Source organism: Nicotiana tabacum, chromosome 19 (assembly GCF_000715075.1).
Source record: "Nicotiana tabacum cultivar K326 chromosome 19, ASM71507v2, whole genome shotgun sequence".
NCBI classification, from domain to species: Eukaryota; Viridiplantae; Streptophyta; class Magnoliopsida; order Solanales; family Solanaceae; genus Nicotiana; species Nicotiana tabacum.
Genome location: NC_134098.1, coordinates 79315862 through 79337072, shown reverse-complemented (window position 1 = coordinate 79337072; position 21211 = coordinate 79315862). Strand labels below are relative to the sequence as shown.

At 36.8% G+C, this 21211-nt stretch overlaps 1 protein-coding gene and 1 non-coding gene across 2 annotated transcripts; one reads left to right on the top strand and one right to left on the bottom strand.

Annotated features, from left to right (window-relative positions):
* Window positions 1-10372: 10372 nt before the first annotated feature.
* On the top strand, window positions 10373-18080 carry LOC107788534 (dolichyl-diphosphooligosaccharide--protein glycosyltransferase 48 kDa subunit-like). Its single transcript, XM_016610207.2, has 13 exons — window positions 10373-10812; window positions 10892-11028; window positions 11565-11690; window positions 12302-12355; window positions 12455-12568; window positions 13038-13093; window positions 13174-13215; window positions 15217-15292; window positions 15465-15536; window positions 15627-15752; window positions 15836-15940; window positions 16994-17077; window positions 17747-18080. Exons 1-13 carry the CDS (start codon window positions 10536-10538, stop codon window positions 17792-17794), a joined length of 1317 nt encoding a protein of 438 aa, XP_016465693.1. The 5' UTR covers window positions 10373-10535; the 3' UTR covers window positions 17795-18080.
* A 2000-nt stretch (window positions 18081-20080) lies between these two features.
* On the bottom strand, window positions 20081-20223 carry LOC142174027 (small nucleolar RNA snoR83). The gene has a single exon (XR_012703386.1). It is a non-coding gene; the product is annotated as a small nucleolar RNA snoR83 (small nucleolar RNA).
* Between the last annotated feature and the right edge of the window lie 988 nt (window positions 20224-21211).

Sequence of the window (21211 nt, the reverse complement as noted above, 5' to 3'; positions counted from 1 at the left end):
GAGTTATCTGATATGTGGCTCATGTATAATACCTTGAATGGTTATAAGTTTGCTTCAAGACAAAACATTAATTTTTTTAAAAAACAAAATCATTAAAATGAGTAGAAAAAAAGTAGTAATTTTTTTCAATATAATGCTCAAAAATTAAAAACCGAGTGAATTTTAAAAAAAGTCATAATTCATATTTCGTTAATTAATTGGGTTACTTCAGGAATGATTATTCAATTTTACTTTATTACATTAAATTATTTTTAATATACCAAAAAAGGCACTCAACTTTATCTAAATATCACAAAAAAGTCACTAGATAATTTTTTATAACAAAAAAAATACTAAACTTTTGCCGTATCCTTGAATAAATTATGTACATCACCATGTTTCGTTGTTTCTTGCTAGGGACTTTCTTCATGTGATATTTAGTCAAAAGTTAAAGTGATTTTTTTGTTATAGGAAATAATTTATTGAGTTTTTATTTTTCTTAGCTAAGATAGAGGAGTCCAGAACCCATTTGTGGTTCTTTTGGACAAGTATAACGAAAATGTGTGTTTTAAAAAAAGAGTACATTTTTATATATAGCGCTCTTTTAAAGAGCGCTATACTTTAACGGAGTTTTGGCCGTTAAAGTATAGCGCTCTTTAAAAGAGCGCTATATATATATATATATAACGCCACTGTAAACCGCGCTATATACATAGCGCGGTATATAACCGCGTTATACCTATTTTGTGGGCCCACCAATAAGTCTCTTGCGTTTAACTGACATAACAATAATTCAAATGGGTATAGCGCTCTTTAAAAGAGCGCAATACCTAAAAGAATTCAGGCATTGCCTTATTTAAAGGCGTTAGGATTTTACAAAAATCCATTCAAAAATATTCCTAACTCTCGTTCAAATTTTTCTTCTTGTTAAATTCTCAAGCATTTTTTCATAATGTCTAAAAAGCGAAAAGTAAGGGTTTCATTATATTTGGGGGGTGAGGTTGTGGTGGCGAATAACTCTGTTAGCTATAGTTTATCTCCACAGTGTCATGTTAAGTTGCCACTTACAATGGAGTACGATAGATTGGAATCGTTGTTATGTAATAAAATGAGTGTGAGGAAACGCTCGGTGAACCTTAAAGTAACCGGAAGATATCCGTATTCCGTCACTCCGCAAGGAGTTGCTTGTTACGCTGAATTTAACATCGACGATGATGAAACTTTGAGGGATTTTTTGAGGACTCCGGATGAATACCGGGAATTTCTTGTGATAAAAATGTTGCAAATGTACGTCAAGGTCGAAGACGTTCGCAATAATGAGGTTGCGCATAGTATGGATAACCCTCAGTCATCGGGTGGTTATTCTGGAGCAGTTTTTGCCGGACAGGTTCCGGATGAAAGAGTTTGCCCTGATTTAAACTTATCACCACGGGCGAATGAGGAGCGAAAAAATAATTTCTCTCCTACTTTACATAATCTACAAGACGAGTGGTAAACTTCAATTTTCCTTAGTGTTACGATGTATATTTTTGTTGTATTGAATTTGTATTAACACTCATATATTCCACATGGGGTACCGGCCAGATATGATTTTTACAAGTTATGAACCCACGCCCAGTTGGAATATGTGTAGTTCTGGTGTGTTGGATCATGGTGGTCCATCCGGGAGTCATCACCAACATGATAATGTCCATCAAGGAATGTCAACACGTTAAGACTTGTAAGTGAAGTGATACAGCTATATGAAAAGTATTTATTAATTTCAGTAGCTTATTATTTTGTTGTTTGTGCAATAAAAACGAGCAAGTTGAACCACCTGTCCTCACTCAATTGCCCGAAGATGACATATTAAATCGGGATCTGGCAGATACACAGAGTGAGGAAGAGAACAGTGATTATGACAACAATGCTGATGATTCCGGAGATGACACACCCTTCCCTCGTGAGGATGGTGACGAGGAGAAAGAGAATGAAGGACCTGATTTGACGGGGGAGTATGCTCCACCCCCCGTTAGACCAAGAGTGTATGAGTCCCAAGTGATGTTTCATTCAAGGAAGATTCCCTACCTTGATCATTTGCCAAGTATGCCGGATGTGGATGCTCTGACAAGGGATTTTGATGAAATTCGGACAGCAATGTGGGATGATTCTAGACCAACGGTGCTGGCAAAGGGCATGTTTTTTCCTGATAAAGTGTGCCTAAGCAGGACGGAGAAAATGTACAGCGTAAAAGAGTATCGTGAGATAACGGTATGGGAGTCAAGTCCAGATGTATACAAGGTTGTTTGTCGTAGATGGTTTACGGGTTGTCATTGGATGCTGCGTGCGAGTAAGAAGAACACAGGTATGTGGAAAGTGGGTAAATATATTCCCACCCACAGATATGAAATGGACACATTCAATGGGAATCACTACAACTTGGATATTGACTTGATTTCTCTTGTCCTTATTCCACACCTTGAAGCGTCCATAAGGTATAAAATCAAAGAGTGCATTACATCAGTCCACCAGGAATATGGCCATACCATTACCAAAAGAAAGGCATTTCTCGGGCGCAAACGTGCGTTTGAAATTGTTTATGGTAACTGGGATAAGTCATTTGTAGCTCTACCCAAGTACATGGCCGCACTGCAATACTTTAACCCCGAGACGGTTGTTGAATGGAAGCTTGAGCGGAGTCCGGAAAAACCAGAATATATATTCAATTACGTGTTCTGGGCATTTAAACCACCAATTAATGGTTTTTCGCATTGCCGGCCGGTAATATCCATAGACGGCACTCATGTCTATGGAAAGTATGATATCAAGCTGTTGATAGCCGTTGTAGTAAATTCTAATAGACAAATATTTCCTCTAGCTTTTGCTATTTGTGCCAATGAAAGCCAAGAGACGTGGACGCTGTTTTTGAACTATTTGAAAGAGCACGTTGTCAAACAGCGTTCCGGCATTTGTCTAATATCTGATCGGCATGATGGTATCTTAAGTTCTATAGAGAACTTGCGTGCATGGCAAGAACCTTATGCCTACCACCGTTACTGTGTGAGGCACTTTAAGGCCAATTTCCAGAAGGCATATCCCAATAAGGATCTGCATGATTTGATGTGGATGGCAGCAATAGACCACCAAGAGCATAAATTCCGGAGGTATATGGAATCTATCAGGCAGGAAGACGAGAGAGCCTATCATTGGTTGATGCGACATGAGCTTCACAAGTGGACTTTGCATGCGGATGGTAGAAGAAGATGGGGAATTCTGACTACAAACGTGTCAGAATCTTTCAACGGGTTATTGAAGTCGGCAAGAGGATTGCCTGTCACTGCCATGGTGCGGATGTCATTCAAGCAGATGGTGGAGAGGTTTGTTGAAAGGGCTGCAGCTGCAACGCCATTGATGGAAAGGGGTGTTAAATTTATGCCACTGCCGATGAAGAGATTTGAGAAATGCAGGCGACGAGCACATTGGCATTCATTTTTGCAGTATGATCACGACAGAAATATTTTTGAAGTTCGCACCGCTATCCATCAAAATCGGGGGGAATGATGTACATACCATAAATGAATCTAGAAGGTTATGCTCTTGTGGGAAATGGTCCATCTACCACATGCCGTGCTCACATGTCATCAGGTGCTTTCAACATACAGGTTTAGGGCCAACCAACTACATTGATAAATAATATAGTGTTGCTGCTTACTTAAACACTTATAGTGGGCAGTTGCAGCCAGTGGGTGCTGAGCATTATTGGCCGCCAGAACCATTTAAAATGGTGTGTAACAAGGACTATTTGCGTCGAATATAGTTGCAGAAGAGAATGTGTATACGGAACCAAATGGATGTTAGCGATACCGTTTATGCATGCAAATATGGTATATGCTCGCAAACAGGACACGACCGTCGAAAATGTCCTTCGGCTGGTTTGGGTGGCGGTGGTAATCAAGCTCGTGGTGGGTGTTCTTCTAATGTGCCCAACTATCAATGAGTTTATGTTGTAATAAGTAGTTGTTTTATTTATGTTGCAAGATGTATCAAATAAAATTATGTTTCCATTGTTGTTAAATCTTATTGATATTTAATATTTTTCAGTTGAGTAAATTAATGCATTTCTCCCTCCCGTTCATGTAATCAAAGTATTGGATTAAAAAATAAAAAAATATATGAATATATTTGATAAATATAGTTGATAAATATAGTTCAAAAATAGTTGAGTTAAAGGTAGATTTCTGATAAATATGTGAATACACATAGCGCGGTTAAAAACTACGTTATGTGAATATATATATCGCGGTTAAATACTACATTATGTGTATTGTCTTGTCGAACTGAAAAGCTGTCCGTCTGAGAAAAAGTTGTTTTGTATCCGTAATCATCTTTAGCATGCAAAGCATATCGTGGTTAAATACTGCGTTATGTGAATATATATAGCGCGGTTAAATACTACGTTATGTGTATTGCCTTGCCTATAAATAACGGGCGCATTCTAGTTATTTTCTGCGCTTAACAATAACCAATAGCAAATGTCTGAACGCCTTTATGTACCAAGGTGCCAGTGCGGCAAAAAATATTTGATGAATGACTGTTGGGATGATGGTGAAGTTGGACGCCGCTACTGGATGTGTGTGAACAAGTTTTATAGGGTTCCCGACGAACCTTTTTGCAATTTTGAGGTATGGATTGATGAACCTTGTAACCAGGAATGCTACAAACGATCTTTGCAGTATCTTCATGATTTGACCTTAAAACAGTGTGAATATGAAAAAGAATATAAACGAGAAATTGCAGAGTTGAAGGAGAAACTGAAAGAGGCAGAATTAGAAAAAAATAAGATGGAAGATAAATTTAAGTGGTTGGAGCAGAGAATAATGGACGACAGTGACTAAACAATGATATGTATGTGTTGATTGTACTACTTTATCTTTATAATTCCCGTGTCATGTATTTTCATTAGTTGTACTGAATTTAAATTATATTAAGTTGTTATATTTTGTATTTGTGTTGTAGTATTAAAATAAATAAGGAACGGGGAAATAAAAACATAATGCGCATATTATGTAAACATAAAAAATTATTGTTATTATTTACATAAAATAATATTTACATAAAATAAAAAAAAAAAATCAATGTGTCCCACAGCCTGTGTGCTTCAATGCAGCCGCTGGCCTGAGGCGCATCCCATCCCGCCCGGCTACGCTATCAGGATCATCCTCATCACGACGCCTCTTTATAGCAGGATGCGCTGCAGCATGATCATCAGTGGTATTGGCAGGATCGGTAGAAGGGACCGTCGGTCCAGTAGAAACCTACAGAAGAATAAGTCAGCTCAGTATAGGAAAGTATATATTAAGTCACAACAACTTAAATTGTCTTACCATGGTCTCGTCGGGCTCCTGAATATAATCATCCGTCGCAGCCATGTCAGCATCGCATAAATGGGCCTCTGAGACGGGCGGGGATGAAGCCTTAATAAGAAAATTAATAAAGTTATGGAAAATAAATAAAAAAATAAAAATTAAATTTAAATTTAATACTAATAAAAATATACATACGCCTGTGATAATGAGCCATAACTCAGCCGGCGCCCACTATCCAAATCTCTGATCGGCCGATCCTCAACAGCGGTCAATGACCCTGGGAAGTATGCTTCCCAATCCTCTCCGGTAAGGTCCATGCCCGTGATCAATAACGGACCTGACAGGGTCACTTGCGAAGTCCCTGGAGTGAGCTGCATCCCAAGGCTATATGACGGTATGCTGGTGGGATACTCGTCCGGCTCATGTAGGTCACCCGGCAGATCAACATCAACATCATCAACAGGGGCCTCAATGCCCCCTTGCTGGGGACCACCTCCTCGCCTCCCACCACGACCCTGTGCGGCAGCCATGCCTCATGGGGCACCCCCACCTCGAGGGACAGCCCTACCTCGTGGGGAAGCCCTCTCTCGTGTGACACCCCTACCTCGCTGGTACTGCTTTAGCGCCACATAAGCAGGGTTGTGTCCCAAGCGCTGATCCTCTCGAGCTCGCTGCAGTGTCCGGGCAGCCACCTCTGCAACCTGCCGGCCGCAATCATGCAAAGCGGTCGCTCCCATCTGGTAGACTATATATAGGCCAATAGCCTGCACAACGTATAAAATATAAACTACAGAACACTAAGTTACAATTATATAATTAATAATAACAGAAAATATACCAGGGCCTCATGCCGCCCGGCGTATGGAACGTACCGACCGCCAGCTTGATGAATGGGATTCCCGACAAAAATTCGGGTAACGCGGTGGTACCAGGGCATATAGAGCTGAATAGTCTCCGTCTGGATCTGGGGGGCGGAATTAGGTCAGCTCGGTCATCCCAAGTATGGACCTGCGCCTCTAGCCATGCTACATATGCGTCGTCCGCCCTGGAACGATCATCCCACTGATAATGTGTGGCCTCCCATGTAGGCCCCCTCGGTATATACTGCGGACGGCCAAACTGGCGAAGTACCCACTCTGTGGCATGATGCTCCACAATATCGAGGCACATGAGTGGGACGGAAGTGCACCAAATCAGTCGGCCGGCCGAGCAATAATCGGGCAGGCCACCTATCAAGTCGTCGATGTATGGCGTCCAGATGAACTATCAAATAACAACAGAAAACGTGAGTATGCGCAACACATGTGAAGCTATACCAAGTAAGTTTAGGTACACATTTACCTGTGCGCCCTCCAACATATCCAACACATCCCTGCAAAGAGGGAGATTATGCCGAGCCTCGTAATCTCGTACATATCCACGCCGGAGAACCCACCTCCTAGCTAGAGGGAGAAACGAAGGTGGTACATCTGGAGGTAATGGTGGTAGAGGTGGATGCAACTGCAGGAACCGCTCCCAGGCCCAAACCTAACATACAAAGTTGGCGTAAAATTTAAGAAAAATTTTGACTAGATAGAATTGGAAGGAATGAACAGAGTATTCGAATATGTTGTCACTTGTAGAAGCGGCAAAAATCCACATACGTCATGCTGGGTGCCCATGCTCGCCCGCCATAGATGCCTGTACAAGTAGGCGAGAACAGTAGCACCCCAGCTGTACTAGGTTAAATCATCTAGCAGCTGAAGATGATGAAGAAATCACAAGCTGACTAGGTTCCCCAAAGTGTTCGGGAACAAGACGCCCCCAAACAGAAGGAGCAGCAGCAACCTCGTATACCGGTGAATATGCAGATCATCTGTCTCCCCGGTGATGTCGGGGTGCAATATCTCCAAATGCTGTCGAATAGCTGTCAAACTCATGCGACTGGCCCTTGAGTGTGCAGTCTCATCCTGTGGCCTGAAACCAGTGAGCTGTTGTAGCATGTCCAAATACTGCCCACGCGTCATCTCTCTCATGGCCTGAGGCAGTGCAACGGGCAGTCCATCAACAGGCATCCCATATAAAACCTCCATGTCCTGCAGCGTGATGGTGGCCTCGCCAATAGGCAGGTGGAAAGTGTGCGTCTCCGGTCGCCACCGCTCTATCAGGGCCGTGATCAAAGACCAGTCGAGCTGCAGCCGCCCGATCTCCAAAATCCTGTAGAAGCCCGTATCCCGCAGGCGCTGGACTACACGGGGATGGAGATCTCTGTCCTTCATAAAATCCCACATGTCGTCCACTCTCCTAGAGCGGAGAGTCTGGGCCAGTAACTCTCTCTCCCATACGTAGGCGGAGCTGTGATCGCCCTGTAACACTAATAGCTCATCGGAGACAGGTCCGGGATGCATAGGCGGCACGTCCATGTCGTCTACTGTAAATTAAACAATATTAATTGTATGTTTGATCTGTAAATTAAATAATTATTTTTTTATAATTATACAATATTTAATTGGACAGAGTATATATCTATGGGTTCCAAGCTCGATATTTGATGCCCAGTAGGATCAAGCTATCCTGAGTTCTTGTATGTGTCAATTTTATTATTTTCGTAATTTTGTATGTTTGTTTTGTAAATTAAATAATTAATTTTTATCATATTTAATTGGACATAGTATATACCTATGGGTTCCATGCTCGATATTTGAGACCCAGTAGCACCAAGTTATCCTGAATTCTTATGTGTGTCAATTTTAATATTTTCATAATTTTGTATGTTTGTTTTGTAAATTAAATAATTAATTTTTATCATATGGACATTGGGCAGAGTATATACCTATGGGTTCCAGGCTCGATATTTGAGGTCCAGTAGCACCAAGCTATCATGAATTCTTATGCGTGTCAATTTAAATATTTTCATAATTTTGTATATTTGTTTTATAAATTAAATAATTAATTTTTATCATATGGACATTGGGCAGAGTATATACATATGGGTTCTAGGCTCGATATTTGAGACCCAGTAGCACCAAGCTATCCTGAATTCTTATGTGTGTCAATTTAAATATTTTCATAATTTTGTATGTTTGTTTTGTAAATTAAATAATTAATTTTTATCCTATGGACATTGGACAGAGTATATACCTATGGGTTTCAGGCTCGATATTTGAGGCCCAGTAGCACCAAGCTATCCTGAATTCTTGTGTGTATCAATTTTAATATTTTTATAATTTTGTATGTTTATTTTGTAAATTAAATAATTAATTTTTATCATATTTAATTGGATAGAGTATATACCTATGGGTTCCAGGCTCGATATTTGAGGCCAGTAGCACCAAACTATCCTGAATTCTTGTGTGTGTCAATTTTAATATTTTCATAATTTTGTATGTTTGTTTTGTAAATTAAATAAATAATTTTTATCATATTTAATTGGACAGAGTATATACCTATGGGTTCCAGGCTCGATATTTGAGGCCCAGTAGCACCAAACTATCCTGAATTCTTGTGTGTGTCAATTTTAATATTTTCATAATTTTGTATGTTTGTTTTGTAAATTAAATAATTAATTTTTATCATATGGACATTGGGCAGAGTATATACCTATGGGTTCCAGACTCGATATTTGAGGCCCAGTAGAACCAAGCTATTCTGAATTCTTATGTGTGTTAATTTAAATATTTTCATAATTTTGTATATTTGTTTTGTAAATTAAATAATTAATTTTTATCACATGGACATTGAGCAGAGTATATACCTATGGGTTCCAGACTTGATATTTGAGGCCCAGTAGCACCAAGCTATCCTGAATTCTTATGTGTGTCAATTTAAATATTTTCATAATTTTGTATATTTGTTTTGTAAATTAAATAATTAATTTTTATCCTATGGACATTGGACAGAGTATATACCTATGGGTTCCGCGCTTGATATTTGAGGCCCAGTAGCACCAAGCTATCCTGAATTCTCATGTGTGTCAATTTTAATATTTTCATAATTTTTTATGTTTGTTTTGTAAATTAAATAATTATTTTTATCATATTTAATTGGACAGAGTATATACCTATGAGTTCCATGCTCGATATTTGAGGCTCAATAGTACCAAGCTATCCCGAATTCTTCTGTGTGTCAATTTAAATATTTTCATAATTTTGTATGTTTATTTTATAAATTAAATAATTAATTTTTATCATATGGACAGAGTTTGTGTTTGATCTATTAGTATAAAAGATATTTAAACTACAGGGATTCTACGCTAAAAGGCTCTATATTTTACTACGCTAAAAGAGCACTAGTCTTTAAGCAAATAAATAATCTAAACTAGATAAAAATAACAAATACATTTTTATCACAAAACAAACACAAAATACTAATATCTTAGTCTGGATAAAAATAACATACAAGTTTAATCGCAAAAAAAATACAAAACAACATGAAAACACATTCAAAACAACTACTATGCATTATTATACGAGTTTCGACATAAACTAAATCGGAATACCTCGATTTATATTTTTCGGAAAGTCGATGAATTGAAAATTTGAGCCCGAAACGAGGAAACCATAACAATAGAAGGCTTGGCTAGGATGTGAGACCTACAATCTTGTCTTTTTGTGTGACGGGTGGGGTCTACTACAATTCTTTTAGAAGGTTTTTTAGAAGGAAATTTGGGGGGAGGGATCGATTCAGAATTTTGAAATGGGGGAGGGGGGTCGTCTGGTTCGAATGTGGGGAAGAAGGAAGGGGACCGTTTATTTATCTATGTATAACGCGGTATATAACTGCGCTATACATATATAGCGCGGTTATATACCGCGCTATGCATAGCTATCTTATCATCCCTGTATAGCGCGGTTTACTTTAACGGCCAAAACTCCGTTAAAGTATAGCGTTCTTTAAAAGAGCGCTATATATAAAAATGTCACTCTTTTTTTTAAACACACATTTTCGTCACACTTGTCCAAAAAAATCACAAATGGGTTCTGGACTCGATTATGAAGTGCATAGGTGTAATAAAAAATTAATTTAATAATTTTAGTGCAATAAAATGAATTAATTGCAACGTGCCAAACAAAGCAGCGCGTTTTACCTGAACTGTGTCTGCGTCTGTAACTTAAATCGCTGGACGCAAATACCACATTGGAAACTAAGGACGAAGACTGAACTTCGTCAACTGTAAACCGAAGGCATCTTTAAGCTTCAAATCTGGCTAAACCCTAGTAGTGCATTTTGAAGATGTCTCGAACACTAGCTCTACTCACGCTCCTCAGCTCCTTTCCATTTCTCGCACTCCTTTCCAATGCATTTTCTCCTGAAAACCCCACAGATCGGAGAGTTTTAGTTTTGCTCGATGATTTCTCCATCAAATCTTCACATTCTCTCTATTTCAATTCTCTCCAAACCCTAGGTTACGATCTCGATTTCAAGCTCGCCGATGATCCCAAAATCGCATTACAACGATACGGCCAGTATTTATATGACGCCTTAATTCTATTTTCCCCTACCATTGATAGTAAGTCTGTTTCTCAACATCTCAATAATCAGTGCGTTCGATTAAATGTTTAATTTAATTCTTGTTTTTTTCGCTTCAGGTTTTGGTGGATCACTGAATGCGGCAGCTATATTGGAGTTTGTTGATGCGGGTCATGATTTGATTCTTGCGGCTGATGCATCTGCTTCTGATCTGATTCGTGAGATTGCTTCTGAGTGTGGAGTTGATTTTGATGAGGTAGCATTATATGCCTGTTTTGCTTACATTTTTTTTCTGTCAATTAGTCACAACTTCACCTTAATAGGCGGAGTTAGATTATTAGCTCCGGGTTTGGACAAACCCAGTAGCTTTTGCTTATACCCTCTATTTGTATTAGAACATCCATTCGATATGTATAAATATTAAATTGCGAATCCAGTAACTAAGACGAGCTATGAATTCGGTGGCATGTTCAGAATACATAAACTTTAAATCTTGGCTTGTCTCTGATCCCAAACTAGTTGTCCTTTGTACCCATTTCACCCTATTAAGGGAACTATCCTTATTGTTTGCACAGACCGTTTGCTTAATTTTGTTTCTTACTGTGGTCAAGTGAATTTGATGTGATTCACCATTGGCGACTAGGAATGTTAGCCAACTGAGCCGTATTTGAAAAACAAATTATGAACGGAAAATTTTAGTTGCGTCCTTATGATAAGTGTACTCATACTTCTGTAAATCTAAGCATGAAATGCTGATTAATGTTCTTCTACACTTTATATTATGCATAATAGGATGCGGCAGCTATGGTCGTCGATCATACAAGCTATGCAGTTTCTGATACAGAAGGGGACCACACCTTGATTGCTGGTGATAATTTCATACAATCTGATGTAATCTTGGGCAGCGAAACTATCAAGGTAAAGCACTATATTTCATCAGAGAATTATTTTATATTAATCATGATATTTGTGTTTTCTCTTCCATTTTAATCATGAATTGATTCAATCAATAAACTATATTAGTTCATAATCGTAGCCCATTCATATTTTGAGTGAACATGATCAATAAATCAACTACTAATTATTTGTTTTGTGTTAGTAAGAGGGATCCAAAATAATCCATAGCACCCAATTCAAGTATCAGTGTATCACTTTAATGGGCGGATAGCCCAACCATAGGAACACACCAAGCCCAAGTGGGGAAGAACCAATATCGAGGTGTCGAACCTTCCAGCCTATGTGAGCACTTAGGACGATCTTACCTATTATTTACCTTGAACAATATCTGTTCTATAGGCTCGTACCACTTTATCATTGAATTTCACAATGTGCATTTTTTGAGGCATTAATGGTGCTATTTTGATATTTGTTGAGTCACAAATTTTACGTACAAACTTCTCCTGTTTCTTTTTTCCTTTTACACTGGGCATATGTGATTGTATTATGTATATAGGAGAATATAGCTCTCATGTCCTGCTGTGATAAAAGCAGCATTTTTCTAACTATACTTTTATGTGAAATCAATTCAGGCTCCTGTACTCTTCAAGGGGATTGGTCATTCTATAAATCCAGCCAATAGCTTGGTAAGTTTCTGTGAGTCATTTATTTCTGAACATAAATAAGGGAAGAAACATTCCGTATAGTTATTTAATGTCAAAAGGGTGCATCCGTCATGCTTGCAGGTGATGAAAATCCTCTCAGCTTCTCCTTCAGCATATTCAGCTAACCCTAAATCCAAATTATCAGCGCCGCCAACACTCACTGGATCTGCAATCAGTCTTGTTTCAGTTGTGCAGGTGTTTCATCCAATATGAGTTATATTTCAAATCTTGTTTTTTATTTCTTCCTGTTCCGACTTCTTTCTTCTCTCTGTTCTTTCAGGTTGTTGACCTTGAACCTCAAAAGTTGTTCAATGGGTGCTGTTTAGCTTCTAAAAATAATGAAACCATGCAGAATGCGTGCACAAAAAATGAGACAGAAAAAGAATCACAAATTGCTTTTTTAAAATTAAAAAAAAAATAACAGTAGAAGACGGAAAGGTGTAGGCAATAGGTGTTGGACCATCTCGTCGATGTATGTAATGCACTGCGTACCTTGCTGAGAATCTTTGCCTCATACCCCCCCTCCCTCACACACACACCCCACCACCACCAAAATCCCGGTCCATTTTCGTTCTTCCTTTTTGTAGCCGTTCAGTTAATGATGTTGTTTAAGATACAGTCAACAACTCGTAAATAAATTAGTGATAATTGTGTCCATTTGCAGGCAAGAAATAATGCTCGAATTCTGATATCTGGCTCCTTAAGCATGTTTAGCAATCGGTAAGTGCCTTTTGAGACTTTGGGTGGAGTATATCTACTCTGAATTGCTCGAACTGACAAACCTTTTTTCTTATGAGCAGATTCTTTAGATCTGGGGTGCAAAAAGCTGGAAACACAATCAAGTAAGCAATTGTAGATATTGTGTTGCTTTTGTTTGTTTGACATGATAATAACCTGAGTGTGATGGGTATAGAAGTCTCAGCATCAATTGACTTAAAGAAGGAAAAAGAAATAAAAACTCAAAGCCTTTGTATTAGTTGGATTTCTCTAAGACTTCGTGTTCCAGTTGAAGCAGGTGCTAAGAACATCGTTAATATGGCAGTAAGATATCCATCATCTAGGAAAAGATTCCGAACTATTGGTGTCCTGAATTGGATCAGTATTTGGCTTTTGGATTAGGAGGCCCTTCACTGTTAAATTGGTAGAAAGTGATAAGAACAATAACTAGGATGTACTTGTTGTAGAGTTAATTTTTGATAAAGGTGACCTCGGGTTGAAATGGGAAAACCTCAAACTGATAGCACAGGGAAACATGTGGTTCACCTCGCTTTTGAATTATGTTATGAGTTTGCGTGTCTCATAAAGTATTCGGCAACCTAAATCATGTTCACATTTGATCTCGTTGAATACATGCTTTCTCGTTTGGTAAAAGTCACTTTTCGGTAGCTTTTGCCTAATTTGATAATTATAGGATGGCTTTTCAAACAGAGCTTTTCTTATACTAGAATTTAAATACTTTATAGTGTATAGCAGTGTTTTAAAAGACGTGGGCGTAAGGCGAGGCGTTTTACGTATGCCTCAGCGAGGCGTAAGCCCCATAGGTATTTAATTAATATTTTATAAAGTAATATAATTACAATGAATATTTATAAACATGTGAAATTGCATAAAAATTGAAAAAAACTATAAATATATGAAAAATATATATATAGATGTGCTCCATCCCCACAAAAAACTAGTCAAAACAATCTATTATATGCTACTTAGAAGCACAAGTAACTTGAGTCGAAAAGAATAAAGTTTTCTACATGAAGGAACAAAAAAGGATACTAACCTGCAATTTGAACTTTAAACTTGCTGCTATGAAGGAGAATGGAGTTCTCTTTGTATTTTTTTAAAAATATTGAATATTTGTTCCTTTGGGAGATATTAGCATACTAGCGGACAAGATAAAAAATTGGGAAAGACTATGATTTAAGGCTTCAATCAATAAAAAAGATCTTGACTTTTAAATTTACTACATTTCAGTTCCTTTTTAAAACTTTTGAGTAATTACCAAGCTGACTTTTGAGAATTTGGGTATTATATGAAGATTTTATTCAACAAATTTTGTTTTAATTTGAAAAAGTCTCTAGGGCTTACGCCCCGAACGCCCGGGCGTACGCCCCGAATTGCTGAGCGTACGCCTCTTGAGACTTTTGCCCCACACCATCGCCTCAGGGCGTTTTTGGTGCGCCTCGCCCCGAAAACGCCTTTTAAAACACTGGTGTATAGTGGGTATTATTAATTTATAATTGCCTAGTATTGTTAATGCTAAACATATTTGCAGGAATAATACCTGTTCCATTTAGTGCATTTTGTTCTAATAAATTAATGACTAGGGAATTCATTTAGATTTATATTTGCCCCCTTGCTGTCAATCAACTTCCTTAGCATTTAGCACTCCCTCTTTGCTCTAACTTGATTTTAAGAAGTGATTTAGCCTAAAAGTCTATTGGCCCTAAAACCATTGTCTCTATTGTGATGCATCTAGGAGAAGCATGTAAAAATATGGTCTAAAGATTCCTCAAATACAAGACTGGACGGGAGCTCAATATATGAATTGACTGTCCTTTCAAAATTGAGTGCCTTGGTCCTATAAAGGCTATGTGAGTGCTAGTGTCGCTCAATTTTGCATGATTATGCGGACTGGACGAAGTTAGTCAGTTTAAAGAAATAATCATAAAATTAAAGGTTGCTTTATTATGTAATGTCTTGTCATTTGGTTTCTTTTCTTGTTTTCTTTGTTTTTCACTTAATGCTAAAGAAGCAATAGCTTGAAGCCAATGCGCCTTTTACTGTCCTTTTCTATATTTTTTACGCTTCTGACGTGATTGACCACAAATTTTCTCCCATGATCACAGCCATGATAAATCTGGCAATGAGCAATTTGCGACTGAGATTAGCAAGTGGGTCTTCCATGAAAGAGGTCATCTTAAGGTGCAGCATCAGAACTAATTTCTTAATTCATATTCACCCTTTCTCTATTTTTATGTTTACCTTGTAGTCATGTAAAAGGAATGCTAGTCAATTGGCTGTATTTCAGTATTCGTATTTGCTGTTCTCAATATATGAATTGGGAATTTATGTCTATACAAATTTTCATATATAGGCTGTGAATGTAAGGCATCACAAAGTTGGGGAGGCAGATGAACCTTCTATATACAGAATCAATGATGAACTGGTACTGCTACACCACAAGTCTGTCCTATTTTGTCACTCTTATATAATGTATACCTTTGGATGTGTGCTGAAACCGAAATTTTGATTGAAGGAATATTCTGTTGAGATTTATGAATGGTCTGGAACAAGTTGGGAACCTTATGTCGCAGATGATGTTCAAGTTCAGTTTTACATGATGAGCCCCTACGTTCTGAAAACCCTGTCAACCAATCAGAAGGTACTCTTAAGTGCTCCAGAATTTACATGGTAACAGAGTTGTTCCATCACTTTGATTAGCATTTCTAATGTCACTTCCTACAGGGTGTCTATTATACATCGTTCAAGGTTCCAGATGTTTATGGAGTGTTCCAGTTCAAGGTTGAGTACGAGAGATTAGGATTCACAAGCTTGAGTCTTGCAAAACAGGTACTCCCTTTTAAAATCTGCAGGCACTATCTCTTATGGGGGCATCTATAAGTTTAGAATACTTTAGTCATATACTACAAGCATTTTATTTGCTTGAAGAGGTAGGATGTGGTCATTATTTTCATACCTAATAGATTTTGGTGAAGAGTTGATATATATAATGCATTAGTCATTCTGGACATAGCTATAATTAGGACTCTTGCTTTCCACATATTTGGATGTGGTCATTATTTTCATACCTAATAGATTTTGGTGAAGAGTTGATATATATAATGCATTAGTCATTCTGGACATAGCTATAATTAGGACTCTTGCTTTCCACATATTTGGTGAGAGAATTACTAAAATTCTCTTATAATTACAAAGTGATACATAACTTTTGGTGCTCTTTTAGACTAGGTATATTGTATGCTGCCATTTAACCGATGATATTTGTAGAAGCAACATGCAAATTATTATGAAAGCATTCCTTTTTATTTTTGATAAGTTTACAACAACAACAACAACAACAACAACAACAAACCCAGTGAAATCCCACAAGTGGGGTCTGGGGAGGGTGGTGTGTACGCAGACCTTACCCCTACCCTGGAGAGGTAGAGAGGTTGTTTCCGAAAGACTCGCGGCTTGAGAGGATGAATAGAAAACTATCGAATATCAACAACAATAGCCAGAAAAATGATAACAATAATTTTTGATAAGTTTATCATGAAAATATTCATGTATCTGCACTTTGCGCTTTTTGTTTTTGTTTTATTGCGCTAGATCTTTGACATTGTTGGATGAAACAATGCATATATTTGTCCCTCAGCGCCCTGCTGTTCATAAGAGATACTACTTATTTCAGAGGTTGATTTATAAAAGCCCAGTTAGGCCTTAATTGACAGCTATTTCATATTGCTTGAGCTTTTTGAAGTACAAGATTAACAGCTTGTGCATTTAGTTGGGGTTAGCTATGTCATCCTTCGATTTAATGATAGGTAACATGAAAAGATTATTGCATGGCCCTTTTTATACTGATTTGCATTAATGCCTTGGCGAAAAACTTACTTGCAGATTCCTGTTCGCCCCTTCAGACATAACGAATATGAGAGGTTTATAACAACTGCTTTCCCTTATTATGGAGCATCCTTCTCTATGGTACATTCTCTCTCTCTCCCCCTCCCTCCCTCCTTCCCTCTTTGCTATGTATTATGGCAAATGTAGTGCCAACCCATGCTTTTCTATTTAGACAAATTTCCCCTCAAGTTGCCGAGACTTGAGAATAAGAAGCCACATTATCTGGTTTAAGTAGGGCATGTAACCAAATTTATAACAAGCTAAGAAACTGCATATACAATGGTGAGTTCAACATGACTTTGTTAGGAATAATTAATCAGAAAGTTTGTTGCAGCTGTTGTGAAAATATCTTTTGAAGGGTGTTAGATTACAAAACTTTACAAGTTTTATTTAGAGATGTAGTAAAATCTAAATTTGATAGTATAGCTTCTAAAACAATCTGCCGAGTGCTTGCTGGGTAATTGTTTTGTCCACTGGGGGATTTGGATAAGGGGACCTAAATGAAGCACCCACGTAATATGTGAGAAGGTTTTCCCTTTCTGATATTATGATCTTATTAATCCTGAAGATTCTGTGTTAATCTCTTTCTATCATGGGCTATTAAGATACTTTTTGTTTTAATTATTAACATAAAGTGCTTTTACGACACTTTTGTGGTTCTGATTATAATAAAAAATTTGTGCTATTAAGATATTTTGATTGTTTCATCCACAAGAATGTTTTGTATGATTTCTATTTTCTGTATGATAGATGGGTGGTTTCTTCCTCTTCTCCTTGGTATACCTCTACCACAAGTAGATGCAAGACTGGAACTAAGAGTACTTGAAGAATCAAGTGCAGATTTTGTATCTGATGGTTCTAAATTCCAAGATAGATATAGAGGATGTAGACTCTCAGCCTGTAGTGTTTTCCGAAACAAAAAAAAAGTAGTTTTACGTTGCTTAGCAGCAATGAATTATGGAAAACTTTTAGTTTTAACTTCTAGCCTCCTTGTTCCCGTTTATTTCGATCTATGATGATTTACCATTGTGTCATAAATGAAGTTATCTCCACTATATATGCACGGGTCATTTGTTGCTGGTTAGGGAGTTATTCATGTATTAAAGCTAGCATAACTAATATCTTTTAGTTGCTTTGTATAAGTTATGAAGTAGAAAATGAAATAACTAGATCCCAAATAATAAAGTCCTAAATAACTAATTTTGTATCACTTATTCCTGCATGAGTATTTGATCTCCGGATTACTAATACCTACAAAAGTGTAAGAGCGCAAAATTCTTTTAGGTATCTTGACAATTTTGTATTGTTCCTGAAATTCGGCATACTCTTTCTATAATATGTCATGATAAAAATCTCTTGTAACAAATAATAACAGAACTTTCTTTTAATCTTTTTAAAGGTACATTGAAAAACCAAAATTGCAAGATTACCATCAAAATCCTATAATTGGCTTGTCGACCTTGTGTGTTTGTGACTCCTGCTACCATTATTGGCTAGAGAATCGGCAAATCAAATGAATGGCTTTATAAGGTACGGCAGAAGAAAACCGTGCCTTATAAAGCCATTCAAAACGAGGCTTTAAGTTAGTGCATACTTTTGAAGTTTAAGGTACAGAGTTGGATATAGAAATTTATCCTCAAAACAAGGGATATGCCCCTCTTGTCTATTAGATAAGTCCACCTCCGCTTAGGATCAATCTCAGGTTTCATTTGATCATGTTAGAGTAATTCAATTAAAGTTATTTGAAATTCATGTCCCTCAAAACTCCCCCGAGTTATTTTCAATTAATGAGACAGTTTGCAGCTTTAGGAGCTGCCAACCTGGTCTTAGCCTTAGTTTATTTAAGAAACAATTACGCTGATTATCAGTTGAGGCAACAATGCTACTAAAATTGCCTCATGTTTAATGTTTTTACTCAGTTTGACCCATTTTATCCATAGCTTTTTTTTTTTTTTTTTTTCATTCTTTATCCTAGAATTAACGGCCTACTTCAAAACATTTTTTCCCTTTCCCAACGTCCTCTTTTTTTTTCCTTCCTTTTGCTCTTCTTTTCCTTTGCATCACCTCCCATGAGATTAGGACTTTCATATGCCACGATTGATTGAACTTTTACAAGATGAGAAAAAACGTGAAGGGATTTCACGTTCTCGTGATAAAAATAGTAGAACAAAGAGTCTGAAAAAGTGTGTCGTTCTTGTTTATAGATTCAATCAGTACAAGGTTTGTGGAAAGAAAATTGAAGAACAGAAGTCCACCATTGGAGGTTGTTCAAAGCTCCAATTTTGAAAATTACATTTTTTAAGTTTATTAATTGTTTGGATTGGTCGTTAATCCAATTGATTGAAAAAATATAGAGAAATTCAAAACTTAAATTTGATCTGATTTGGAACAGAATTAAACTAGATTTGGATTAAATTTCAAAAGAAGCCCAAGAAAGACAGAAGTCAATTTTTGTAAAATAGTATATATGGGTGCATAAACACATTTATACACTTTTATAAACATGTACATAATGCATCTGCCTTATATAAAAGTGCATTTCTTGTTCAAAATCAATCCAAAACTCCATTGACTTCAAATTTTGTAAATAACCTTTACACTCTTAAACTATTTCTAACAATTCAAAACAACACCCGCTTTAAATCAAATTTGAAATTTATATCCACTTATTTAAGTTTGTTCATTAATGGTAGATTATCTTTAAAATCTATTTTTTTAGCACCCAAATGGATTTGGTTTGTTGAATTAGCATTTGAGTCACAATTACTGATTCATAGATTGAGTTAGAAGCTTAAAACTTTTAAAAAGGAAAAAACAACTGCACATTGCAATTTCGAGAAGCTATTTGGAGCTAAATATTGAATATCGAATTTTGGCCTATTGTTTTTAAGCTACAACGTTGCAAAGTTATATATATGCCACCTAGTTGCAATGTACTTATTATGTGTAATTCTTCAAATAGTGTATCAAAGTTCAAGAGAAATGCTATCAATGAACTCGGTATTGCAAACGACGGATTTAGACGAGGAACCAAAAAATAATCTCAAACTTAAATAGAATGAGAAAAAACAGAAAAGAGACAAGATATGTATGGGAATGGTTACTAGTAAACGCCTTCTTGAAAAAAAAGAGAAAAGGCGTTATCAGCGAAACCTCCATTTTGTGAGTTTGATTTAGGCCTCCCATGAATCAAATAAGCACTTATCAAATCTCAGCTTATTTGGGATTATGAAGGCCATTTACACTAATGCAGATCACATCAAGAACTAAAAACAAACACAAACACAAAAATGATGGAAAAAGAGAAAATGGGGAGATGAAACCCTAGCTGCTCTCTGTCGAGAGCTTACGGCTAGTAATGGGTAACGTGCAGCGAGCTATGCTTTATATAGTTATCAAGTGCGAAATACTTGCTACATACCAGAACCCTAATGCCGATATCATTTTGACCCCTTAATTTGTTCACATTCACTTTTCGCCCCGATTGTTTCAACCATTTCCGTATTGACTATTATATATACATTTATATTCCCTTCAATCGTTTTATTCGGACCAACTTGGTCCAAAATTAGTATCGTTTATGAAATAAAGACAGAATCACGTAATTAAGTTTTGAGGATGAAGACTCCTATAACGCACCTAATACCAAATAATAATTACTTTACCCAATATATTATGCAACAAATTCATAAAATGCTTTTATACTATATTTGTTTTAATTTATATAATAAAATATAATATAAATATGTCATTTTTCTTCAACGGACAAGTAAAATAAGTACCATTCTTTTGCAATTTATGTGGACCTGTACGGATTTCTAGAGTCAAACTTTTTAATTTGATCGTGAATTCTAACAATAAATCTTTAAATTTTTTGAAATAAAATATACATATTTTTTTAATTAAAAAAAAACCTAAAAGGCATATAAAAAAATCACAATAAAAAAAAATAATTTGACTCTTGAAATCTGATAGGTATAGAAGAAGATAGAGCCAAGTTAGTAGGCATTTTATTTCTAAAACCACTGGCCACTAGGGGTGTACAGGGATCGGGTTGGTTCGAATTTTCTAATTACCAAACCAAACCAATTATATCGGGTTATTAAATCTAAATACCAAACCAAACCAATAAATGTCACGACCCCAAATTCCCTCTATAAGATGTCGTGATGGCACCTAGTCTCTAAGATTAGGTAAGCCTGTCAATGCGGAATA